The 22,036-nt window shown below is 48.4% G+C and overlaps 1 protein-coding gene across 2 annotated transcripts; it reads right to left on the bottom strand.

The window, feature by feature from the left end:
- Positions 1-1,894: 1,894 nt before the first annotated feature.
- On the bottom strand, positions 1,895-14,193 carry BATF3 (basic leucine zipper ATF-like transcription factor 3). Of its 2 annotated transcripts, none has more exons than XM_059904287.1 (3): positions 14,110-14,193; positions 11,333-11,437; positions 1,895-2,372 (listed from the first exon to the last, which is right to left on the bottom strand). In XM_059904287.1, the coding sequence occupies exons 1-3, from the start codon at positions 14,191-14,193 to the stop codon at positions 2,187-2,189; spliced, it is 375 nt and encodes a 124-aa protein (XP_059760270.1). In that variant the 3' UTR covers positions 1,895-2,186. The 2 variants fall into 2 exon arrangements, with proteins under 2 accessions (XP_059760270.1, XP_059760278.1); XM_059904295.1 differs by lacking the exon at positions 14,110-14,193 and adding an exon at positions 13,451-13,490.
- Positions 14,194-22,036: the final 7,843 nt, after the last annotated feature.

Raw genomic sequence — 22,036 nt, 5'->3', positions numbered from 1 at the left:
GGGAAAGGATGCACTCTCACCTCCAGGATACAGCCCTTCCCACCATCCTCCACGGACCCTTCCTCCCAGTCTCCCAGTCAGGGTAGAGGATCTAGGGGGACTCCAAGGCCTCGGGGGCCCAGAGCAGCTACATGGAAGGAAACTGGTCCCTGGGTTGTTACATGGCGCCAGGGGGCTCTGGCCAGTGGGGCTGGTGGGCACAGACTCCCTGGGGTCAGCAGTGGAGTGGGTGAACAGCCAGCTGGACAGCCGTGACCATAGGGGTCAGAGCAGATGAGCAGTCAGACAGCGAGAGGGGTCTGCAAGCCAGAGCCTGGAAGTACTGCAGGGCCAGGTGAGCCCCAGCCAGAGTGTAAAATGCTCCCTTCTGGAAAGCGCTGGACTTGAAAGACAGCAGCAGCAAAATGCTGGCGGGTACAAGATGCATACTTCACGTGTCCATGCTCTCCTCAGCTGCATAGGCCCCCGGGGCCCTGGCTCTGAGTCCATCCTTCACAGATGGGCCGCCCGCCTGGACTGTGCAGCCCTGGCAGCCTGGTGAGGTGCTGACAGAAGGTCACACCACATTTAGCCACCAGCTGAGCAGGACCCTGGCACGGCGGCAGCCTGACTCTATCAACTACAGCGGGTCAGCAGTCAGATCCCCTGGGGTCTGCTTCTGGTCCTGCTTCTAACTCACAGGTGACCGTGAGCAATCCCCTCCCCCTTGCCACACCCCTCAACTACAAAGTGAAGGGATGAGGCTGGATGATCTTAAAGTCTCTTGTGCTGGGAATTCCCTGGGAGTCCAGTGGTTAGGACTCCACGCTTTCCTTGCCAAGGGCCTGGGTTCAATCCCTGGTCGGAGAACTGAGATGCCACAAGCCGCGTGGCTAGATAATTCCACCATCCCCCTGAAAGAGCTGTATTCAGGAAGCTTTGGCCTGGTCCCGCCAGCAGGCACAGGCCCTAACAGCAGCCTTCCAGCGCCTCTGACCAGGGAAATCTTGCCACCATCAGCCTGCGTGAGTTAGAAGACACCAGGCCAGCCTCCAGTAAGCAGGGGAAGAAAGAGAGAAAAGAGGAAAAAAAGAGGAGGCTGGTGGGGATTAGCCAGTAGGAATCCTGGCATGAGGTCAGCAAGTTCTTCACCCCTGGCAAGAGCTGCTTTCTATTTCTTTTCTCTTTTTTAACCATTTACATTTACAGCAAAGCACTTTCCCTGCTGTTCCCATTTCTTGTTCCCTTTATGATAGGCTGGCTCCACTTTCCACAGCTCTCTTGTTCCAGGAAGAAAGAGAATTGGGAGGGGATGGGATGTGTTCTCCCATTTTGCTTTTCTTGCTGGGGCCACTTTCAACTTGGCCTGGTTCTGATTTTCCTGAAAGAATAGAGTTGGAAGGGACCTTTAAAAGGAAATAGCTCTCCTCTCCTCATCTACCCAAATATTTGCTTGTTTAAATAGGGGACAGATCTCCTCCATTCGAGTGTGATTCAGACTTCTATAAAGTACATTTGTCCCCTGATCCTGTGACTACTAATGGAATGGGAGGTGACCTGGGAATATACAGAGCACATGGGAAAACCAGCCTGGAGTAGAAAATCTTCCAGGACGGTCCAGCCTGGGTGGGAAAGTTGACCAGGATGGAGGGTCACGCAGCGCATAAGACAAGCACGAGTCACGCCCAGCACACCCCTGCATGACCCAGCTGGGGTGGCAGAGGAGTCCCACCCCAAAGGTGCCTCCTCATCTAGCATGGATGTGACCATGGGGGAGATGACCAGGAGGAGAAGCAAGACCCAGGAGCTGCAAAACCACCTGAGAAGACAGGAGATGACCTCTTCAGGAAGAGGAAAGGTATTGTGTCTCTAAATTCTAAGAACTTGGCGAAAGGAGAGAAGATAACACCTTTATTATCCATATGCTAGAGGAAATGATTCTGCACAACAACGGAACCTACTAGCTGCCAAAGTGGACGCGCAGTGACTCCTGAGGATGGCCTCCCTGCCTGGATCTGCTAAAGGCTCTGAGTCAGGGGCCTGCGAGAGCATCATGCTGAGCCTGGGCTGCTGGGGACACGGCCCGGAGCTCCTAAGAGCCGACCCGGCCACAGGTCCCCTGGTACACAGATGCAGAGGGAAGCCTCTTCCCAGGTGTGAAAAAGACCAACGCGCCCTGCTGGACAGAGGAGGACCGTCTTTGGGCTTCACCGGGGCAGGCAGCCAGCCACGGGGTCCAGCCGCGGCACCGGCACAAAGTTCATGGGGCAGAGCAGCAGCGGGCATATCTTCTCGTGCTCCTTCAGCACCTCGCTCAGGTGCTTCAACTCCTCCGTCAGCTTCCCGATCTCTCTCCGCAGCACTGTGTTTTCTTGCTCCAGGCACTCATATTCCTGGGAAGACAGAAATCAGTCTTCAGCATCGGTTCTGAAACCACGTGCCCTTCCTCTGTCCTCCGGGCAGATCTAACCCCGGCCACGATGCTCACCTCCTTCCCTGAAATCTTTCTCATTAACCGTGGCCGCCTCCACCACTCAGATTTGTTTGTTCATTTGCTTCACGTCACTCCCCTCCCACCAGGATGAGGGCCGGGCTTTGTTTTTTGAATCATCTTTATTATCTTATTTATAATTGACATAAAATAAAACGCACCTAATTTTAAGTGTATAATTTGATGAGTTTTGACAAATGTAAACAACTGTGTTGATCAAGACGCAGAACATTTCCATCACTCTGAAAAGTTCCTTGATCTCCCTCTGCAGTCAGTGGCCCTCTCCCCACAGCCGCTGATCTGCTTTCTGATGGTTTCTGCTGGGTTCACTGTTACAGCCCCAGCACCTGCAACAGTGCCTGGAACATAACAAATGTTTGTCGAATGCTGAGTAAATGAATGAAAACACCCCTTGCCTTGGCTTTGCTCCAACACTCACCTGTTAAGCTTCCACTATATCGGAGTTTACAGGGGCTTAGAACTGCGGGAGATCAGAGAGCCCTTATCCCAGACCACACAGCGCAGAAACCTTCCCTATGCAATTCTAGCTCCGACATCCAACTTGTGCTGGACACTCTCTCCTTCAAAGGACAGTTCCTGCTATTTCTGAGCTCCTCTTTGTACTATCCAAAATCATTCTCTCCTTTAAACCCACCCACTGGGCTTGGTTCCACCTATGGAACCACATATAGAGTACATGCGATACTTTTTCAACATCACAGTTCTTGAAATGTTAGGAGACGGCCCCATACCACTTCCCCTTAGGTATTCTCTGAGCCCAACTGCTTCAGGTCCTCTGAGTTCCTTGGGTTTTAGGACTTCTGGTTCCTCCGCCCTTCGGGAGGCCATTCCCAACACACGTTCCAATTTGCCAGGAGCTCTGAGAAAATGTCCCCAAAACACAATGCACGACTCTGGGGACGGTCCCGCCACGCAGAGGGCAAATGCGTGAGGTAGTCTGCTCTGGGTGGGACCCAAGTGTGCAGCCACTTAGCTCTGGGGATTCTCTCTGAGAATGCAGAGAAGTGCAAGCTTTGTCTGCATCGGCCGCTTCTCTGTTCATACTTGAACTACAACTGATATTTTGGCCTAAGGGTGGGCTTTACATCCGCTTCTACTGAATTTTGCCCTGTTTGCTTGGTCATCTGCTAGCCTAGCAAAATCTTTTTGAATATTGATTGTGTCAGCTCCTGGGTTAGTGATACCACACAGCTCTAAGCTGTCCACTAACTCGATGAAGTAGGTCTTCCTTTTCTTCACCCAACTCATTAATAAGTCCTACAATACTCGGCCACGTGCAGAGCCCTACGGTATACCAATAGAGACCTTCTTAAGGCTGACGATCTTATTTGCATCTTGTTGACATGTTGTTTTCAATCATTTCTAGGTTGATTCATACGGTTGGGCTTTGTCGGACCATGCATACCATGCATCTCCTGAGCTGGGAGCCCAACCTTATTATCTTACCAGTAATTTTTAAGAAATATTATTTTAAGAGTCTGATCTTCTTACAGGCCATGAAGATACAGGCAAATTCTCAGCTCTGCCTCTTTACTAAAGCTGTTCTCCTCAACTGGGCTGCCTTCCTGCTTTTGTATGGAAGGTCAAGCCCACCACCTCCAGGAAGGCTTCCCAGATCATAGCACCTAATGGAACCACATCTCTCATTACGTGTTCGATTCAGTCTTGTATCATAGTCAATCGTATTTATATTAAATAAGGTCTCTCCCCGAAGATCAGAAATGTATAGCAACTAGGGGCCTCTGCTACCTTCTCCTGTACCCCTGCCTGACAGGCCCCAGTGCCAACATCTACGAGCTCAGTGACTCCACAACCCTCGCCCTTGGTCTCCTTCTCTTGTCCCCTTCCTTCCCTCTCTCCCACTCTAGGCACTTTCCTCCCTCTCAGAACAAGGGCCCCAGAGAGGTTGCACGTAGAGGCCATCGGAGCTATCTCTCTGCCTCCTGTCTTTCCCAGGCAGGCTCTCAGGGTGACCTGGAATACTCTCCATGGCAGCGGGCCTCGCCCTCCCCGCCACAGGCTGAGCTGGGCCACTTTGGCCCCCTAGTACCCTGGCTGCATTACGCCTTCAGCTCTCCTCCAGGCCTACCACTCCCAATGCCCCAGGCTCTCCTCTGGCCTCTGACAGCTCTAGTCCGGGAGTCAGAATTCAGTCTCCCAATGCAGCAAGAGGCCCTCTGTGGGCAGGAAGGGTCTGGCTGGGAGGAGGGGATGGGGACCTAGGCATCGTGGGGAGCACTGCCTGTAGCAAAGGGCTGAGAGAGGCCACAGCTCTGGGTAGTTCGCACACGTGCGCGCGCGCGCACACACACTCTCCACCCTGCACCTGGAAATTCTCTTCACCTCCAAGTAAAATGAAGAATGCATTTGAACGGTTCCGATGAGCTAAGATTTCAACTAGATTCCAAAGAACAGAATTCTCCCTGTAGCAGAATATTCCACATGCCTTTGTATAGTTACTGAACGCTGTGGCAAGATGCTTCTGAGCTTCTGAGCTCTCCCTCTGGAAGCCACAGGGGCCGTGCTGCCGAAGTCCACGGCTCTCCCCGAGGCCCAGCTCAGGAAGGCCACGGAGCTGCCTGTCGCGGGCCTCCAGCAGGCCCCTCGGCTGCCTTCTCCACAGGGACTTTCTCTTCTGGGATTTAAGTTTTACTCATAAATCTGCGGAGGGGCTTTTACTGAGCTGAGGGAATAAAAAGAGAAGAAGTCAAAATCTTCTTCAAGCGAGACCAGTTCCACAAAAATAAAAGAGGGAGCTGAGAGGGGAGGAAGAGGAGGTGAGAACGCTGAGTGGGTACAATGGGGAATGAGTAAGACCCACTTCAACCTGAGGAGAGATTACCTGGACTCAACATATTTGAAAAATAAGCCAAGGACTTTAGACCCTTTGTTATTTCCAAAGAGATGATCAGTTTAGCTCAAATCTCGCTGCCTTTCCAATCTCCTATCCCGGGAGGATTTGAGGTCACTGTGCCGCCTTCCCTGGGTATGTGCAGGACACAGTCACAAAGCAGAGACCAGAAATGGGAGGCGCTGAAATCACTGCAAATCCCACTTCTGCCTCAGAAATTAAGCTGTCTAGGGCAATGATTCTCAACTGGGCCAATTCTGGCAGTCCCCGGGGAACATCTGGAGCGGCTGGAGACAGTTTGGGTTGTCACAGCTGGGAAGGGGGCGCTACTGCCTCTAGTGGGTCGAGGCCACGGATGCTGCTCAACGTCCTGCGGTGCACAGGACACCCCCCACCCCAACGAGGAAATAGCTGACCCCAAATGTCCATAGTGCTGAGGTTGAGAAGCCCTGGTCTGAGCTTCTAAAGAGAGGTTGATTGAGGAATGAGGTGCTGTCTGGGGGGTGATTCAGGGTCTAGGATGCCTTTGAGGCAAAGACTGGTAAAGAAGCTAATGTGGGTACCAGGGACCAGAGATGATAACTAAGGTGGGAAGGAAATGAGGGGAAGGAAAAGGCCATCAGGAGGACACAGACCCCATTTCACACGCGAGACAGCTGAAACTCAGAGGTACGGTGACTTTTCTGAGGTCATGCAGACATGGGGCCTGATCCCTGACTTCGAGGTCAACTGCAGCCCTCAGGCAATGACAGCAATTCTGCTTTCGCTTGGCAGTGTCTGGGCCTAAATTTCCCCCCATGGTGGTTACCAGCACTAAAGGGCTATGAGAGCTCAGGATTTTACCGTAAGTCTATTCCCAAGCCTTAAGCTCATATACTTCCCAGCAGACAAATTGTGTCACCAGCAAGGGCTGTACAAATTAGTGTCATCATCAGTTTCTAAACCCAGTGAGGACTGACATGAAGGATTCTCTTAGAGTATGCAATATCTGAAAGCACCAGGGCAACACGTACCACAACCATATTGCCCAAGAAAGTTGTCAGTTTGTGACATTTGGGGCTCCTGAGGATGGCATCGCTGCCTTCCTTTTCTGACTCAAAGTTCTTTCTCAGTCTTACACCTTTGGGTGCCTGGCTTGAACCAGTGTAACCCACTTCTGAGACACTTTCAACTGGGCTTAGAGACCTGGACTGTTTTCTTGGGTTCCCATTTGTGAATCTGGACCCGGGCCATGTGCCTAATATTCAGAGACGAACACGGGTCAAAATCTCCATGAGAAGGGTAAGTGCCTTGAAGGGAAGACTCGAAAAGTCACAGTGAACAGCGAGGTGCACAGATACACACTAGGAACTGCTTCTCATCACTGCGGGGCGACTTCTGGCAGCCGCCACCCTGAGGGGGAAACTCAGACACCTCTGAAGAGTGACCCCAGCCTCTCTCTGGCTTGGCCTGCTCAGGTTCTCCTCCCGCCCTGCCCTCCAAGGGGGTTCTGCCCTGCTGGATAGTCCCCCGGCTTTGGGGATGGAGAGCTGGGGAAGGAAGAAGGCAGCCGAGAGACTTGTAACAGCCAGGACTGGAGGAGGTTTTTCTGGATGTTGGAGGTGAGAGAGGCTCAAGAACTGAGTGGGCAGGAGAGGAAGGTGGGAATTTTAAACACGTCTTGCTCTAAATATTCCCCTTCATGGTGTTCAGGAAAGGCAAATAAAGAGCTCGAGTTACTTGCAGATATTTAGCAATGCGAGCCCACAGTATAGGATAGAGGAATTTATGGGGTAAGGGCTTTACTCAAAGCCCTTTTTTTTTTTAACATCTTTATTGGAGTATAATTGCTTTACAATGGTGTCTTAGTTTCTGCTGTATAACAAAGTGAATCAGCTATACATATACATATATCCCCATATCTCTTCCCTCTTGCGTCTCCCTCCCACCCTCCCTATCCCACCCCTCTAGGTGGTCACAAAGCACAGAGCTGATCTCCCTGTGCTATGCGGCTGCTTCCCACTAGCTATCGATTTTACATTTACTCAAAGCCCTTATGATGGGCTCAGCTCCCCAGGGAGTAGTGGGCAGTCGTGGCTATCAGGTGGCAGTTTTCTGTGCCCTTCGGTGTCTCCCAATGAGCTGGCCTCATTCCAAGTCTGAGGAGAAGGTTTCCATGCACTGTGTCTGGCTCTTACTTTTCCCAACCTAGATGTGTCCTGGGAGCCCCAGGGAGCCGGAGGGGCTTTCAGCTGTGACCCAAAGCAGTGTGCTAAGCCCTCTGCCTGCAGCTCGCTGGAGCACAGTAAAATTATTCATCACCAAATTTTTTAACCAGACATCCCACTCTCAATATGTAGATGTTTTTCAAAATCTAAAAACTAGTCACCAGGCTTCCCTGGTGGCGCAGTGGTTAAGAATCTGCCTGCCGGGCTTCCCTGGTGGCGCAGTGGTTGAGGGTCTGCCTGCCAATGCGGGGGACATGGGTTCGAGCCCTGGTCTGGGAAGATCCCACATGCTGCTGGGCAACTGGGCCCGTGAGCCACAATTACTGAGCCTGCGCGTCTGGAGCCTGCGCTCCGCAGCAAGAGAGGTCGCGATAATGAGAGGCCCGCGCACCGCAATGAAGAGTGGTTCCCCACTTGCCGCAATTAGAGAAAGCCCTCGCACAGAAACAAAGATCCAACACAGCCATAAATAAATAAATAAATAAATAAATAAACCCAAAAAGTTAAAAAAAAAAAAAAGAATCTGCCTACCAATGCAGGGGACACGGGTTCGAGCCCTGGTCTGGGAAGATCCCACATGCTGCAGAGCACCTAAGCCCGTGCACCACAGCTACTGAGCCTGTATGCCACAACTACTGAAGCCCTCGCGCCTAGAGCCCGTGCTCCACAACAGGAGAAGCCACCGCAATGAGAAGCCTGCGCACTTCAACAAAGAGTAGCCCCCGCTCGCCACAACTAGAGAAAAGCCCGCAAACAGCAGCAACGAAGACCCAACACAGCCAAAAATAAAATAAATTTTAAAAATAAATAAATAAATAAATAAAAATAAATTAAAAAAATAAAAATAAAAACTAGTCACCAAAGTGACTACTGACACCAGTGACCAATGACACTTGTGTGTAGCTAGTGACGGTAAAGGGTGGACTTCCGCTTTGGGGCCTGTGTATGGATGCAACCACTGTCCTGGCCTCCTTGATACTGTGTTTCCCAACAAAACTGGCCTTGCTGAGGTGATCTGCCGGTGGTGCATGATCCTAATCCATTCTTGTAGCTCCACAGAGAAAGAGGAGGAGGGCGTGTTCTTCTGTGGAAGAACTGGGTTTCAGATCAGTCGGCCCCCTTCTGGAAAGGGCAACTGGCACAGTTATGATTATGGACAGCAAAACAAGCTAAGAATCCTATGAAGGGCCCTCCGCCCACCGTTCTAAAAGGGATTAGGCAGGAGTAAATGTGGCAAATCACCCCTAAATTTCCCGGACATCTAGTTCATTTCGTTATCAAATCCAACAATGACAGAAATTGAGAGACCCATCTTTTTTTGACACTGTAGTAAAGTATTTATGTTTGTGGTAGGCAGAATAATGCCAACCCCCATGATGTTTACATCCAATCTCTGTAACCTGTGAATATGTTACCTTACATGGCAAAAGGGACTTTGCAGATGTGACTAAGTTGAATATCTTAAAAGAGGGAGATTATCCCAGATTATGCAGGCGAGCCCAGTGTAATCATGAGAGTATTAGGGAAAGAGGAAGCAGAGAAGGAGATATAACAACAGAAACGGTGTCAGAGTGATGCAGGATGAGAAAGACTCAACTGGCCAGTGCTGGCTTTGAAAATGGAAGGGGACCAACAAGCCAAGGAATACAGAAGCCTCTAGAAGCTGGAAAAGGCAAGAAACGGATTCCTCTGCAGAGCCTCCAGAAGGAATGCAGCCCTGTTGACACCTTGATTTTAGCCCAGTGAGACCCATTTCATATGTCTGACCTCCAAAACTGTGAGATAAAATAGATCTGTGTTGTTTTAAGCCACCAAATTTGTCATAATTTGTTACAGCAGCCATAGGAAACGAATATACTTTCCTTGAGACTCCTATGCCTCCCAAGGACAGGAATGAGATCTTAATCCTCTCCTTGTGACCAGTGGCAATGCCTTGCCCGCAGTGGTTCTTGATAAATATTTGTTGAACGAATCTACTCGACCCTTGCTCCATGAAAGATCTTGTCCAAGTCATTTCGTCACCTCCACACACATAATCACTTGGGATTTAAAACCAAGTGTTCTCTAGTGTATTTTGATATTGATGCATCTGGCTCCAACTAGAAGTTCCTCGAGAGGAAGGGCCTTGCTGGCACATGTGTTCTGAACATAGGGCCTTGCACTGACCGAGCCACAAGTCCCCTCTGGGGGTTATTTGGTAGCATGCAGCTAGAACCAGGCTTGCTCCAGGAGCAAGGGGAAGGAAAGAAAGGAGGCAAAGGGCATCCCAATTCCTCTGTGGAAATTTTACAGAACTAATCCCGGCTGGGACGGACCTTCCCTGACCCTGGTCTGAAGATCCTAGTCTCTTTCCACAGCCCAGACTTCCTACTTTCAAGAAAGAATGTAACATTTATAATCTATGGCCCTCTGTGAATTTATATCAGTGGGTCACCTCTCCCTGGAGCCTGTGCATTCTAAATCTGTTCTCTGCTCAGTGTGAAGGGGTTTTTAGAGACTGTCATTTCCCCCTCATAACACCTCAGTGTCTCATGTGCTATCAGTGCCCCCCAGACTGGCCTCGCTGAGACAATCTATGGCCAGAAAGTGTGGCAGGAGAGAGCTGAACTAAAACCCTTAATATTCACACCAACCCTGTGCAAAGACAAGAGCATGGGAGTGCCATCAATTCCTTGGACAGATCCTGGGATGCCTTCGAGGTCAGTTCCCATGTCCTGACTGTGAGATTATGTGGGATTATGCACCGGGATAGAGGAAAATGGAAGAGTTTAGAATAAACCTCAGGTTCCTGATTTGGGTGATAAGATAGATGGTTAGTTAGCTCCATTAACTACAATTTGATGACAGTGAGAAGAAAAAGTCTCAGGGTGAACAGACACACTATCATGGTCACGCTACAGCTGAGGAGACTGTGTCGAGCCATTTGGAGGCCTCTAAGCAGACACTGGAGATGTGGGGTTAGGGCCAGAGGTCTTGGAGTAATCAATGCCTACCTGAGAGTAAGTGATGTTGGGAGCTGACGCTGGCAGAACAGATTAATAGATTAAATCTTCCAGGGTGAGAAGAAAAAAGGGCAGAGTCTGAAAGCCTGGTCAACACCAACGTCTAAGAAAACAGAGGTAGAAAAGTGAACAAAGAAACTAAGAAAAAAGTGGTGAAGAGGGCCAGGAGAAATAGGAAATGTGGTCTTTTAGAAGCTAAAGACCTTGAAAGAAGGTTTCAAGAAGGCGAGGATCAGTGGTGTCAGAGGAGCCAGCAAGGTGAAGGATGAGGGGACGAGAGAGAGGTCCCTGGACCGGGCAGTGCCAGGGCACTAGTGGCCTCAGCGGAGCAGCTTCTGTAGGAAGCGTGCATGTGTGTGTGTGCATGTATGTGTGTTGGGGGAGCAGAAACGATATCACAGAGGACTGGGGAATAAACAGGAACTGAGGACATGGAGACAGCAGGTCTCTTTTTAATAAGCAGGGAAATAAAAGAGGGAAAGAAAAGAAATGGGGCGCTAGCTTGAAAGGGAATCAGGATCAAAAGGTGGGTTCTTTATTTTAGAATAAAGGAAACTTGAGTGTGAGATGCAACCAGTGAGGGAGAAATGAGGACACCAGTGAGTGAAGACTCAGAACACTGGGCTGGAAGGACACAGCAGAATTAGACGTGCATGTGGCCGACCCGGTGATGACCAGGGTGTGACCTTAGGTCCACCACAGTGCAAGGGTGGAGAATGACTCCTTGCCATGGCCCTTGCATGGCCTCCTCGGCATGGCTCTGCCCTAACCGCACTCTCACCTCATGGAGTTTGTCAGCCTTCTGGGTCTGCTTCTTCCGGCTTCTCTGAGCAGCAACTCGGTTTTTTTCCCTCCTTCGGACCTTCCTGTCATCATCCTCAGGGCTCTGGGGGGGAAGGTGTGGTCAGGTGTGATGCTGAGGCCCCTCGCCTCACCTTCCCTGCCCTCTCTCTTCACCCAGCATTGCTTACGGAGCACCACCATTTTCTCTGCAGCCACAGCAGTGTTTGCTGCTACATCAGTGGGGTAACGGCGGCCCCGCGTCGAGGAGCACTCACCATGCGCTATGACTGTGCTAGCTGTTAACCCCTGTCGCCACCCTGAGAAATGTGTGGTGGGACCGCCATCTAAAAGATGAGGAATAAGAAACTCAGAGATGCTGAGGAACTTGCTCCAGGTATCACAGCTAGTAGCGGGGCGAACGGGAAGTGGAACTCAGGTCTGCTGGACTCCAGACCAACGTTCTCAAACCTCTCCCCTGCAGGGCATGTGCCTGGAAGAGGTGTGGTGCTGGTGCTCATCTGAGGACGGGAAAGGCAGAAGGCGGCTGCTATCTGGGACTTGCCGTGGGCCGGGGCTTCCGCCACCACACGCAAACAGGTACTTTTGATACTGTGTACAAATCACCATTACGCTGATAACTAACTGCAACCACGTAACTCTCCCAACGTACCACGTGATCCTGAACGCCACAACAATAGGTTCCTTTGAACAATGTCTGACTGACGTTTTGTTTCACACACAGGTCAGGGCGAATGAGAAAGCAAATTTATGATGTGTCTTGAAAGCTCTTGGCTGTATATGAGATTTAACCAAACTCGGTCAAATCCTTCAAGAGTTATCCTGAAACAGGCAGGCAGAAAAATCCACCTACCATGGTAAAAAACACTTCATCCAGTTATAGAAGACATGGAGAAGTGGGGCACTGTTTGCTTTCCAGAACCCTATAGAAGACACCCGGGAAATACTACCTTTAAAGAGTGTAAAGGCCAAGAGATTAGTGGGATACAAACACAGGAAAGCTACTCAATTATTACTATTAATGGAAAGCAAATATTGATAACATAAAATAATGGATGTTTTCAGTTATCATTTTATCTGGTCTAATATTCCAAATAAGGAAAGACCCATATCACCTCCCCAAGTTACAGCAGGTAAAGAATTTTCAGCATATGCAAGAATATAGAGCTATGAAAGGATAAGAAGAAAGAACGTAACAAATAGAAGTGGACTAGAGGCAGTGCTTAAGGGAACAGGCATAAAATGTTAAAATGTAGTCTTTTAGAGGCAAAGAAGTCTCGGTAGATAAAACCGCAACACAACGGCGAATGCAGCAGACAGAACTTTTAGCTTTAGAAATACACAGTTCCTGGTTTTGTCTCCTACTATCAATATGGTCTTGGGTAAATGACTTAAACTCTCTGATTTTTCCATTTTCTCATTTGTTGTGCGATTCATTCATTCTTTCAGTAAGTATTAACTGAGTACCTGCCATGTGCCAGGCACTGTCCTGGGCACTAGAGACACATGCCCTGAACAAGTGGTCAGTAATCTCTGCAATGATCATCCTAACAGCCCAACGCTTGGGGCTGCATAGGATAAAATGAGATTTTATCCCAAAGCTACCAGCGCATGGTATGCCCTCAATAATCTGTTAAGTCTGCTATTTTTTATTGAGTCCCCCATAGTGCCTGTCACCAAATCATGCCTCTCTGTTCATCATCAGAAATTCACAGGGCACATGAAGCAGTCTGCACTCTGCCCTGTAGGAGCAGACACTCCAAACTGGATTTATCACCTATCATTGTCATACCTGACAACCAGCAGAAACATTTAATCAAGATGGAAAGAGGGGAGCAAACTGTTGAGATATTCATATATTATTAACCGCATCTCAATTACTTCTCATAAATATCATGAGAAGTGGATATTGTTATACTGATTTTACACGTGGGGAAATTGAGGCTCAGAGAGGTTGAGCAAATTGCCCAAGGCTACTCAGCCTGTGTGTGGCAAAGCCGAGGCCTAAACTCAGATGTGTGACTCTCTAGCGTCACCCGATGACATTCTGTGCCAGGCACCGAATTGAGAAGAAGGGCATAACCATGAAAAGACTCACTCCTAAAGCAGCAGAGCGGGAAGTTCTCATACTGCAGTCCCTGCGGGCAACTTTGTGTCAGTTTCCCGAGTACGCGGTTGTAAACGTGGTGGTGGACAGCGCACAGGACCGAGCGCCGCCTACTTCTGGCCCCTACCTCGCACCGCTAGGCCATTCGGGAGGCAGCCGGTAGATGTTGGGAGCGCCTGGGCACGAGTTTCCCCTTGTAGCGGAATTTCCCCTCTCCACACCTTGGCCCCCGCTCGGAGCGGCGGGGAAGGACCACGCGCTCCGGCGGTGGGGTGGCACCCGGCGGCGGCGCATGGATGGCGACGCCCAAGGCAGCGCGGACCCCACGTGCGGGGGAGCGTGGACAGTGCCCAGCCCTACCAGGCGACGGCGCCCTCTGGCTTCTCCCCGCTCCCAGGCTCAGGAGCCCAGTCACAATACCGGACGCCCCGGGCACCGTGCGTGCGCGGGGGCGGCAGGGCAGAGGCCCACGCCAGGGTCCCTGGCCCGCCCCCGCGGCCCCCACACCGCTCGCGTCTAGCTCCCGCAGCGCCCTCCACGCTTGCACTCAGTGGTCACCACCCGGGAGCCCCAGCACCCACCTCCTCGCGCCCCCAGGCGCGCCCACCCCCGCATCGCCCGCGGTCCTCCCCGAGCCTCTAGTTCACTACCTGCGGCTGCGGCTGCGCCTGGTTCCCCGGCGCCGCGAAGCTCCTCTGCAGGACGCTGCCGGCGGCCGGGAGCCCTTGCGACATGCCGCGCGCTTCTCCGGCCCGGCCCGCCCCGCCGCGCAGCCTAGCGGAGGAGCGGCCGCCCGGCCCGGCGCGCCCTGCACGCGGGGAGCTGCCTACCGGCTCTCTCCCGCCACCGGCATCCCCGCGCCCCAGCACCTGCCGGCCGCCGCCTCTGCCCCGCCCCCTCGGGCTTCCCGCTTTCCCGGCTCCAGCGCCCGCTGCGCAACGCCCGGGTTTCCCCACCCCCCAGTCCGAGCCCGCCGTCCTTCCCGTCCCCAAGTCCGCCCCGCCCCCTCCTTCTCCCACCCCCGCCTCGTTTCCTCCTCTCCCCGCCCTCTCGCCGCACCTCGGGGTCCCAAATACCACCCCTGTCGCGGCTTTCCGCTGGGGCCTCACTCTTCGTGGAAGTCACGTGGTGACTCCGAAACCCGGGAGGGAGCGCGAAGCCCACCCACAAGAAGCGAGGCTGGGCAGGTGGGGGTCGAGGAGGTGCCGCGCAGCGTCTGGGGTCTTTCGGCCGCTCTCGGAGAACTCGGGTTGAGAAACACAAGTGGGTGGTTTGGGGTTGGTGTTTTTTTCCCGGTCCCGTCACGGCATCTTCCTGCACATCGGCCCCGCCTTCCCCCAGCGCAGGGGTCACAGTCTCGGGGGACTTTCTCCGCCTCGATCGGTCACGCGGACGCCACTCTCGCTCCTTCCGCGGCCCCCGGCTGCCCTGCCCCGGAGGCGCAGGCCAGGGGAGGGGACAGCGGCTTTACCGAGTCCCACTGCGCACCCTGAGAGCCACGGGGCACTACAGGGCCTTTCTGAGGGGAGCACCTGCTCCAGTCTTCGCGGGGCTGTGGGAGGGAGCCAGGCGGGGCGGCCCCGAGGGTGAATTCCCTCAGTGGAGGGTGGCGAGGAAGAGGTTGTCCTGGAGATTAACAGTGGCTGGGCTTCCCGGAGAGCCAAGCTGGCACGGACGTCGCTGTTTAACAGGTTCGGGGATCTGGAATCTCCGTGCTAACGTTAAATGGACCAGATCCTTTTTCTTTCTCAAGATTAAAGTGGCAGATGCTCTGCCAACAGGTTAAGATGCGTGACTTCTTCACGCCAAACAGGACGAGACAGAGGTCCTGAGGCGCGTTCCCTCCACCTGCCTGCCAGTTAAAAGATGCAAAGCCAAGCGTTGTTGTACATGGTCCCAGCAAAGAAAAAACAAGTGGTTATGGGTTTGCGGTCTGCTTACTGTGAGCACCGGGAAGGAAAGATAACCGCGAACCTGGGTGGGCGGGTGGGAACCAGAACCTGGAGGTCAGACGTGCCTTCCTTCCGAGTGTAGTCGCTTAAGCTTTCAGGCTCCAGGCTCTTGGGCAGCAGTGGGGATGGGTTGGGGGGGAGGGTAGTGGGGGCGGACACTCTGACTCCCAGTCTAGTGCACGTGGCTCTCCGCCAGGATTAAGACCCTTGCAGAAGCTTTGAGATGCAGCCTGGCCGAGGGCAGGGAAGCAAGTGGAGAGTCTTGTCTGTGTGTGCAGGGGCTTCGACCAACTGAGAGGAGAGTAGAGGTGCACGGCAGCGGCGGCGGGAGGATAGAGGGCGGGCACAGCCCTTCACAGGGACAGTACCGCACCCCACACCATTAAGGCTGCACAGCGGAGCCATCTCTACATCTACCTAGATTTCTCTTCTCATCTCCCTTTTATCCTTTTCTTCTCACAGCATAACTCATGGTTGTCCCGGGGCTATTATTCTGCTTCTTACACGGGCACACACAATGTGCCTAGCACAGGCTCCATGCACGATTGATTAGTAAATGTACTGCTGTAGGTCAACTGAGAGCCCTCATTCTTGGAAACTTAGCAGGACTCTAACAAGATAGAAAAACCTCTGGGTCAAGTGGTCTTTAATTTTTAGAAATGCAGTCATTCCCCAATATGGGGAAGGGACGAGCAAGGTGAAAACGCAAGGACATTTAGGGGCACTCCCACACTTCATTCTGGTTATTGCTCCTTTTCTGTTCTCACTGAACCACACCACATCCTAAGTCCTTTGGGACTGTACCTTCCTCCCCTTTCTCCAGGGAGCCTGGAATCCTGCCCCAGCACACAAGAACTCTTCATACAGGCATAGACCTACTGTCTCAGTTATTCAAGGGTTTTTTCAAGTGTATTTAAAGGAAGAGTGTTGGTTAACTAGTGAGCATTTAAGGAACAGATTAATTTGACCTGCATATCATTTACATCAAAATGGATGAATGAAATAATTAGATACAGAAAATAAAATCAGGAAGATAAAGCAGAATTAAATCCTTTATCAAAGCCCTGGGGATAAGACAAAGTGGAGAGAATATTCTAAGATGACAGATGATAGGAAAAACCACATTGAAAAAGATCTGAACTGTATAACAATGTTAAATTGCTTCAGATGACAGTATAACAAGTAAATTTAAACCAATAGCTGGGGGAAAATATTCACAATAAATACGAAAAAGGGTTAAAATCTCTATTATATATACAGCCCATGGAAAGGAATAAGAAAAATATTGAGACAACCTCCCAAAGGTAAACCGAGCAAGTGACAGGAACTGGTATTTCCCAACAGAGAAAACAATCAAGGAAAATAGATACAGGAAAAATACATATTAAAATAAGAAACGTTTTATACTATTAAATTAGCAACAGAAAAAGTTGTGAGAGTGTGGTGAAATTGGTACTCTCATACTTCACTGGGATCATTGTAAATTGGAACAAAACCACTGGGAAGCAATTTTATTGTAATTTTTAAGAACCATGCAAGACATCACTTTTGACTTAGTTTTCCCCAGAAAACTTCTAGAAAATCAAGTTCATTAAAGGTATTAAAGAGAAAAATACTGCATGAACTAAAAGTTCATAATAATATTTTGAGTGAAAAATTGTAAGCAACATATATGTCCAATTATTGGTGAACAGTTAAATAAAGTATGTTATAGCCATGGTATAGAATATTATGCATCTTTAAAATTACAAGCATGTAGACAAATTGGCTACATGGAAGATTTATTTGATATGAGGTAAAGTGAGGGAAAAAATCAGGGTACAATAGGGACAAGTATGACACATATGTAAAAATATATGGGGACTTCCCTGGTGGCACAGAGGTTAAGAGTCCGCCTGCCAATGCAGGGGACACAGGTTGGAGCCCTGCTCCGGGAAGATCCCACGTGCCGCGGAGCAACTAAGCCCGTGAGCCACAACTACTGAAGCCTGCATGCCTAGATACCGTGCTTCGCAACAAGAGAAGCCACCACAATGAGAAGGCTGCAGACCACAATGAAAAGTAGCCCCCACTCACCACAACTAGAGAAAGCCCACACGCAGCAACAAAGACCCAACACAGCCAAAAATAAATAAATAAATTTATTTTTAAAAAATACGTGCATAACACTACTGTACTGTACACTTAAAATGGCTAAGATGGTACATTTTATGTTGTATGTTTTTTACCATAATGAAAAAGTGTATGCATGAGAGAAAAAATTGGAAGGGAATATACCAAAGTTCTAGCTTTTCTTTTGTGGTGAATACTTTTACTTGTCTTTTTTTTTTTTTTTTTTTTTTTTATTTATTTATTTATTTATTTATTTATTTTTATTATTTATTTATTTTTTTTGGCTGTGTTGGGTCTTCGTTTCTGTGCGAGGGTTTTCTCTAGTTGCGGCGAGCAGGGGCCACTCTTCATCGCGGTGCACAGGCCTCTCACTATCGCGGGCTCTCTTGTTGCGGGGGACAGGCTCCAGACGCACAGGCTCAGTAGTTGTGGCTCACGGGCCCAGTTGCTCCGCGGCACGTGGGATCTTCCCAGACCAGGGCTCGAACCTGTGTCCCCCACGTCGGCAGGCAGATTCTCAACCACTGCACCACCGGGGAAGCCCGCTTACTTGTCTTTTTCAAACTTTTTGGAAAATGTTTTATTATGTTAACAACTTAAAATATTTTATATTTACAAGTGATATTATCTCCCCTGGCCCTAAGCTCATTTGTCACAGCAGAACGCCAAAACCCTCTGAATAAGTGGGATGCTCTAATAACAGCCTGTTTTCTTGCTTTTCTGTGATATATTCTGGTTCATTTTATTCGAAGTCAGGAGGAGAAAGAAAAATGAAAAGGAAGAAAAGATAAACAAGAACAAACATTTCAAGTGTCTCCTTTTCTTCTTTTCTTTTTATTTGTATTTTTTCCTTTGAAATGGGAAGAAAAATTATATGATTTGGCAATTTCCTATTCCTACCGCAGTGACTCTGGATTACATTTTGGGGAACAAGGGGAGGAGGTGCAGGAGATTTATAATTCAGTGATCAAATCCTCTGGTGATTCACTTCACAAGAAAACAGTTCTTTATAAAAACAAGCTGCTCAAATGCTAGAAAACCCTGCCACTATGTCACCTTTGCTCTTCACTTTTAGGGAAACTGGACTTCCAGTAACTATACTTTCACTGATCTTTCTCAGAAGGTGGTCCTGCAGGCTGCTGGTGGGGCTAGAGAAAGGAACATTTAAGGCAGAGACCCCTGTGTTTACCAGAAAACAGTCATTATGTCAGGCACTATTCCAGGCACTGGGTACAGCAGTGGACATAACAAAGATCCACACCTTAAGGAGCTCACATTCTAGAGGAGGGAGACAGACAATAAGCAAAACACAGATACTGCAAACTCTGACTATGCGAACAGAAACTCAGAGGCCCTTTTAATCTGGTTAAAGAGAAGCTCAAGAGAAAGTGAAACAGCTCCCATCCCTTGTGGGAGAAGGCTCCAGGCCAGCCGTGTGGCTGACAGGGTCTTGGTGCTCCGGCCGGGTGTCAGGCCTGTGCCTCTGAGGTGGCAGAGCTGAGTTCAGGACATTGGTCCACCAGAGATCTCCCGGTTCCACGTAATATCAAACAGCAAAAGCTCTCCCAGAAACCTCCATCTCAACACTAAGACCCAATTCCACTCAACGACCAGCAAGCTACAGTGCTGGACACCCTATGCCAAACAACTAGCAAGACAGAAACACAACCCCAACCATTAGCAGAGAGGCTGTCTAAAATCATAAGGTCACAGACACCCCAAAAGACACCACCGGATGCGGTCCTGCCCACCAGAAAGACAAGATCCAGCTCTATCCAACAGAACACAGGCACCAGTCCCCTCCACCAGGAAGCCTACACAAGCCACTGAACCAACCTCACCCACTGGGGGCAGACACCAAAAACAATGGGAACTACGAACCTGCAGCCTGTGAAATGGAGACCCCAAACACCGTAAGTTAAGCAAAATGAGAAGACAGAGAAACACACAGCAGATGAAAGAGCAAGGTAGAAACCCACCAGACCAAACAAATGAAGAGGAAATAGGCAGTCTACCTAAAAAAGAATTCAGAGTAATGATAGTAAAGATGATCCAAAATCTTGGAAATAGAATGGAGAAAATACAAGAAACGTTTAACAAGGATCTAGAAGAACTAAAGAGCAAACAAACAATCATGAACAACACAACAAATGAAATTAAAAATTCTCTAGAAGGGGTCAATAGCAGAATAACTGAGGCAGAAGAACGGATAAGTGACCTGGAAGATAAAATAGTGGAAATAATTACCGCAGAGCAGAATAAAGAAAAAAGAATAAAATGAATTGAGAACAGTCTCAGAGACCTCTGAGACAATGTTAAACGCACCAACATTTGAATTATAGGGGTCCCAGAAGAGGAAGAGAAAATAAAAGGGGCTGAGAAAATATTTGAAGAAATAATAGTGGAAAACTTCTCTAACATGGGAAAGGAAATAGTCAATCAAGTCCAGGAAGCAAAGAGAGACCCATACAGGATAAACCCAAAGAGAAACACGCTGAGACACGTATTAATCAAACTATCAAAAATTAAATACAAACAAAAAATATTAAAAGCAACAAGGGAAAAGCAACAAATAACATACAAGGGAATCCGCATAAAGTTAACAGCTGATCTTTCAGCAGAAACTCTGCAAGCCAGAAGGGAGTGGCAGGACATATTTAAAGTGATGAAAGGGAAAAACCTACAACCAAGATTACTCTACCCAGCAAGGATTTCATTCACATTCGATGGAGAAATTAAAACATTTACAGACAAGCAAAAGCTAAAGGAATTCAGCACCACCAAACCAGCTTTACAACAAATGCTAAAGGAACTTCTCTAGTCAGGAAACACAAGAGAAGGAAAAGACCTACAATAACAAACCCAAAACAATTAAGAAAATGGTAATAGGAACATACATATCGATAATTACCTTAAAAGTAAATGGATTAAATGCTCCTACCAAAAGACATAGACTGGCTGAATGGACACAAAAACAAGACCTGTATATATGCTGTCTACAAGAGACCCACTTCAGACCTAGGGACACATACAGACCGAAAGTGAGGGGATGGAAAAAGATATTCCATGCAAATGGAAATCAAAAGAAAGCTGGAGTAGCAATTCTCATATCAGACAAAATGACTTTAAAATAAAGACTATTACAAGAGACAAAGAAGGACACTACCTAATGACCAAGGGATCAATCCAAGAAGAAGATATGACAATTGTAAATATTTATGCACCCAACATAGGAGCGCCTCAAAACATAGGCAAATGCTAACAGCTCTAAAAGAGGAAATCAACAGTAACACAGTAATAGTGGGGGACTTTAACACCTCACTTACACCAATGGACAGATCACCCAAAATGAAAATAAATAAGGAAACACAAGCTTTAAATGAGACATTAAACAAGATGGACTTGTTATTTATAGGGCATTCCATCCAAAAATAACAGAATATACTTTCTTCTCAAGTGCTCATGGAACATTCTCCAGGATAGATCATATCTTGGGTCACAAATCAAGCCTTGGTAAATTTAAGAAAATTGAAATCGTATCAAGTATCTTTTCCAACCACAATGCTATGAGATTAGATTTCAATTACAGGAAAAAATCTGTAAAAAATACAAACACATGGAGGCTACACAATAAACTACCTAATAACCAAGAGATCACTGAAGAAATCAAAGAGGAAATCAAAAAATACCTAGAAACAAATGACAATGAAAACATGATGACCCAAAATCTATGGGATGCAGCAAAAGCAGTTCTAAGAGGGAAGTTTATAGCAATACAATCCTACCTTAAGAAACAAGAAATATCTCAAATAAACAACCAAACCTTACACCTAAAGCAATTAGAGAAAGAAGAACAAAAAACTCCCAAAGTTAGCAGAAGAGAAGAAATCATAAAGATCAGATCAGAAATAAATGAAAAAGAAATGAAGGAAACGATAGCAAAGATCAATAAAACTAAAAGCTGGTTTTTGAGAAGATAAACAAAATTGATAAACCATTAGCCAGACTCATCAAGAAAAAGAGAGAAAAGACTCAAATCAATAGAATTAGAAATGAAAAAGGAGAAATTACAGCAGACACTGCAGAAACACAAAAGATCATGAGAGATTACTACAAGCAACTATATGCCAATAAAATGGACAATCTGGAAGAAATGGACAAATTCTTAGAAATGCACAACCTTCCGAGACTGAACCAGGAAGAAATACAAAATATGAACAGACCAATCACAAGCACTGAAATTGAAACTGTGATTAAAAATCTTCCAACAAACAAAAGCCCAGGATCAGATGGCTTCACAGGTGAATTCTATCAAACATTTAGAGAAGATCTAACACCTATCCTTCTCAAACTCTTCCAAAATATAGCAGAAGGAGGAACACTCCCAAACTCGTTCTATGAGGCCACCATCACCCTGATACCAAAACCAGACAAAAATGTCACAAAGAAAGAAAACTACAGGACAATATCACTGATGAACATAGATGCAAAAATCCTCAACAAAATACTAGCA

Source organism: Balaenoptera ricei, chromosome 1 (genome assembly GCF_028023285.1).
Source record: "Balaenoptera ricei isolate mBalRic1 chromosome 1, mBalRic1.hap2, whole genome shotgun sequence".
Lineage (NCBI taxonomy): Eukaryota > Metazoa > Chordata > Mammalia > Artiodactyla > Balaenopteridae > Balaenoptera > Balaenoptera ricei.
This window is presented reverse-complemented; position numbering and strand designations above follow the sequence as displayed.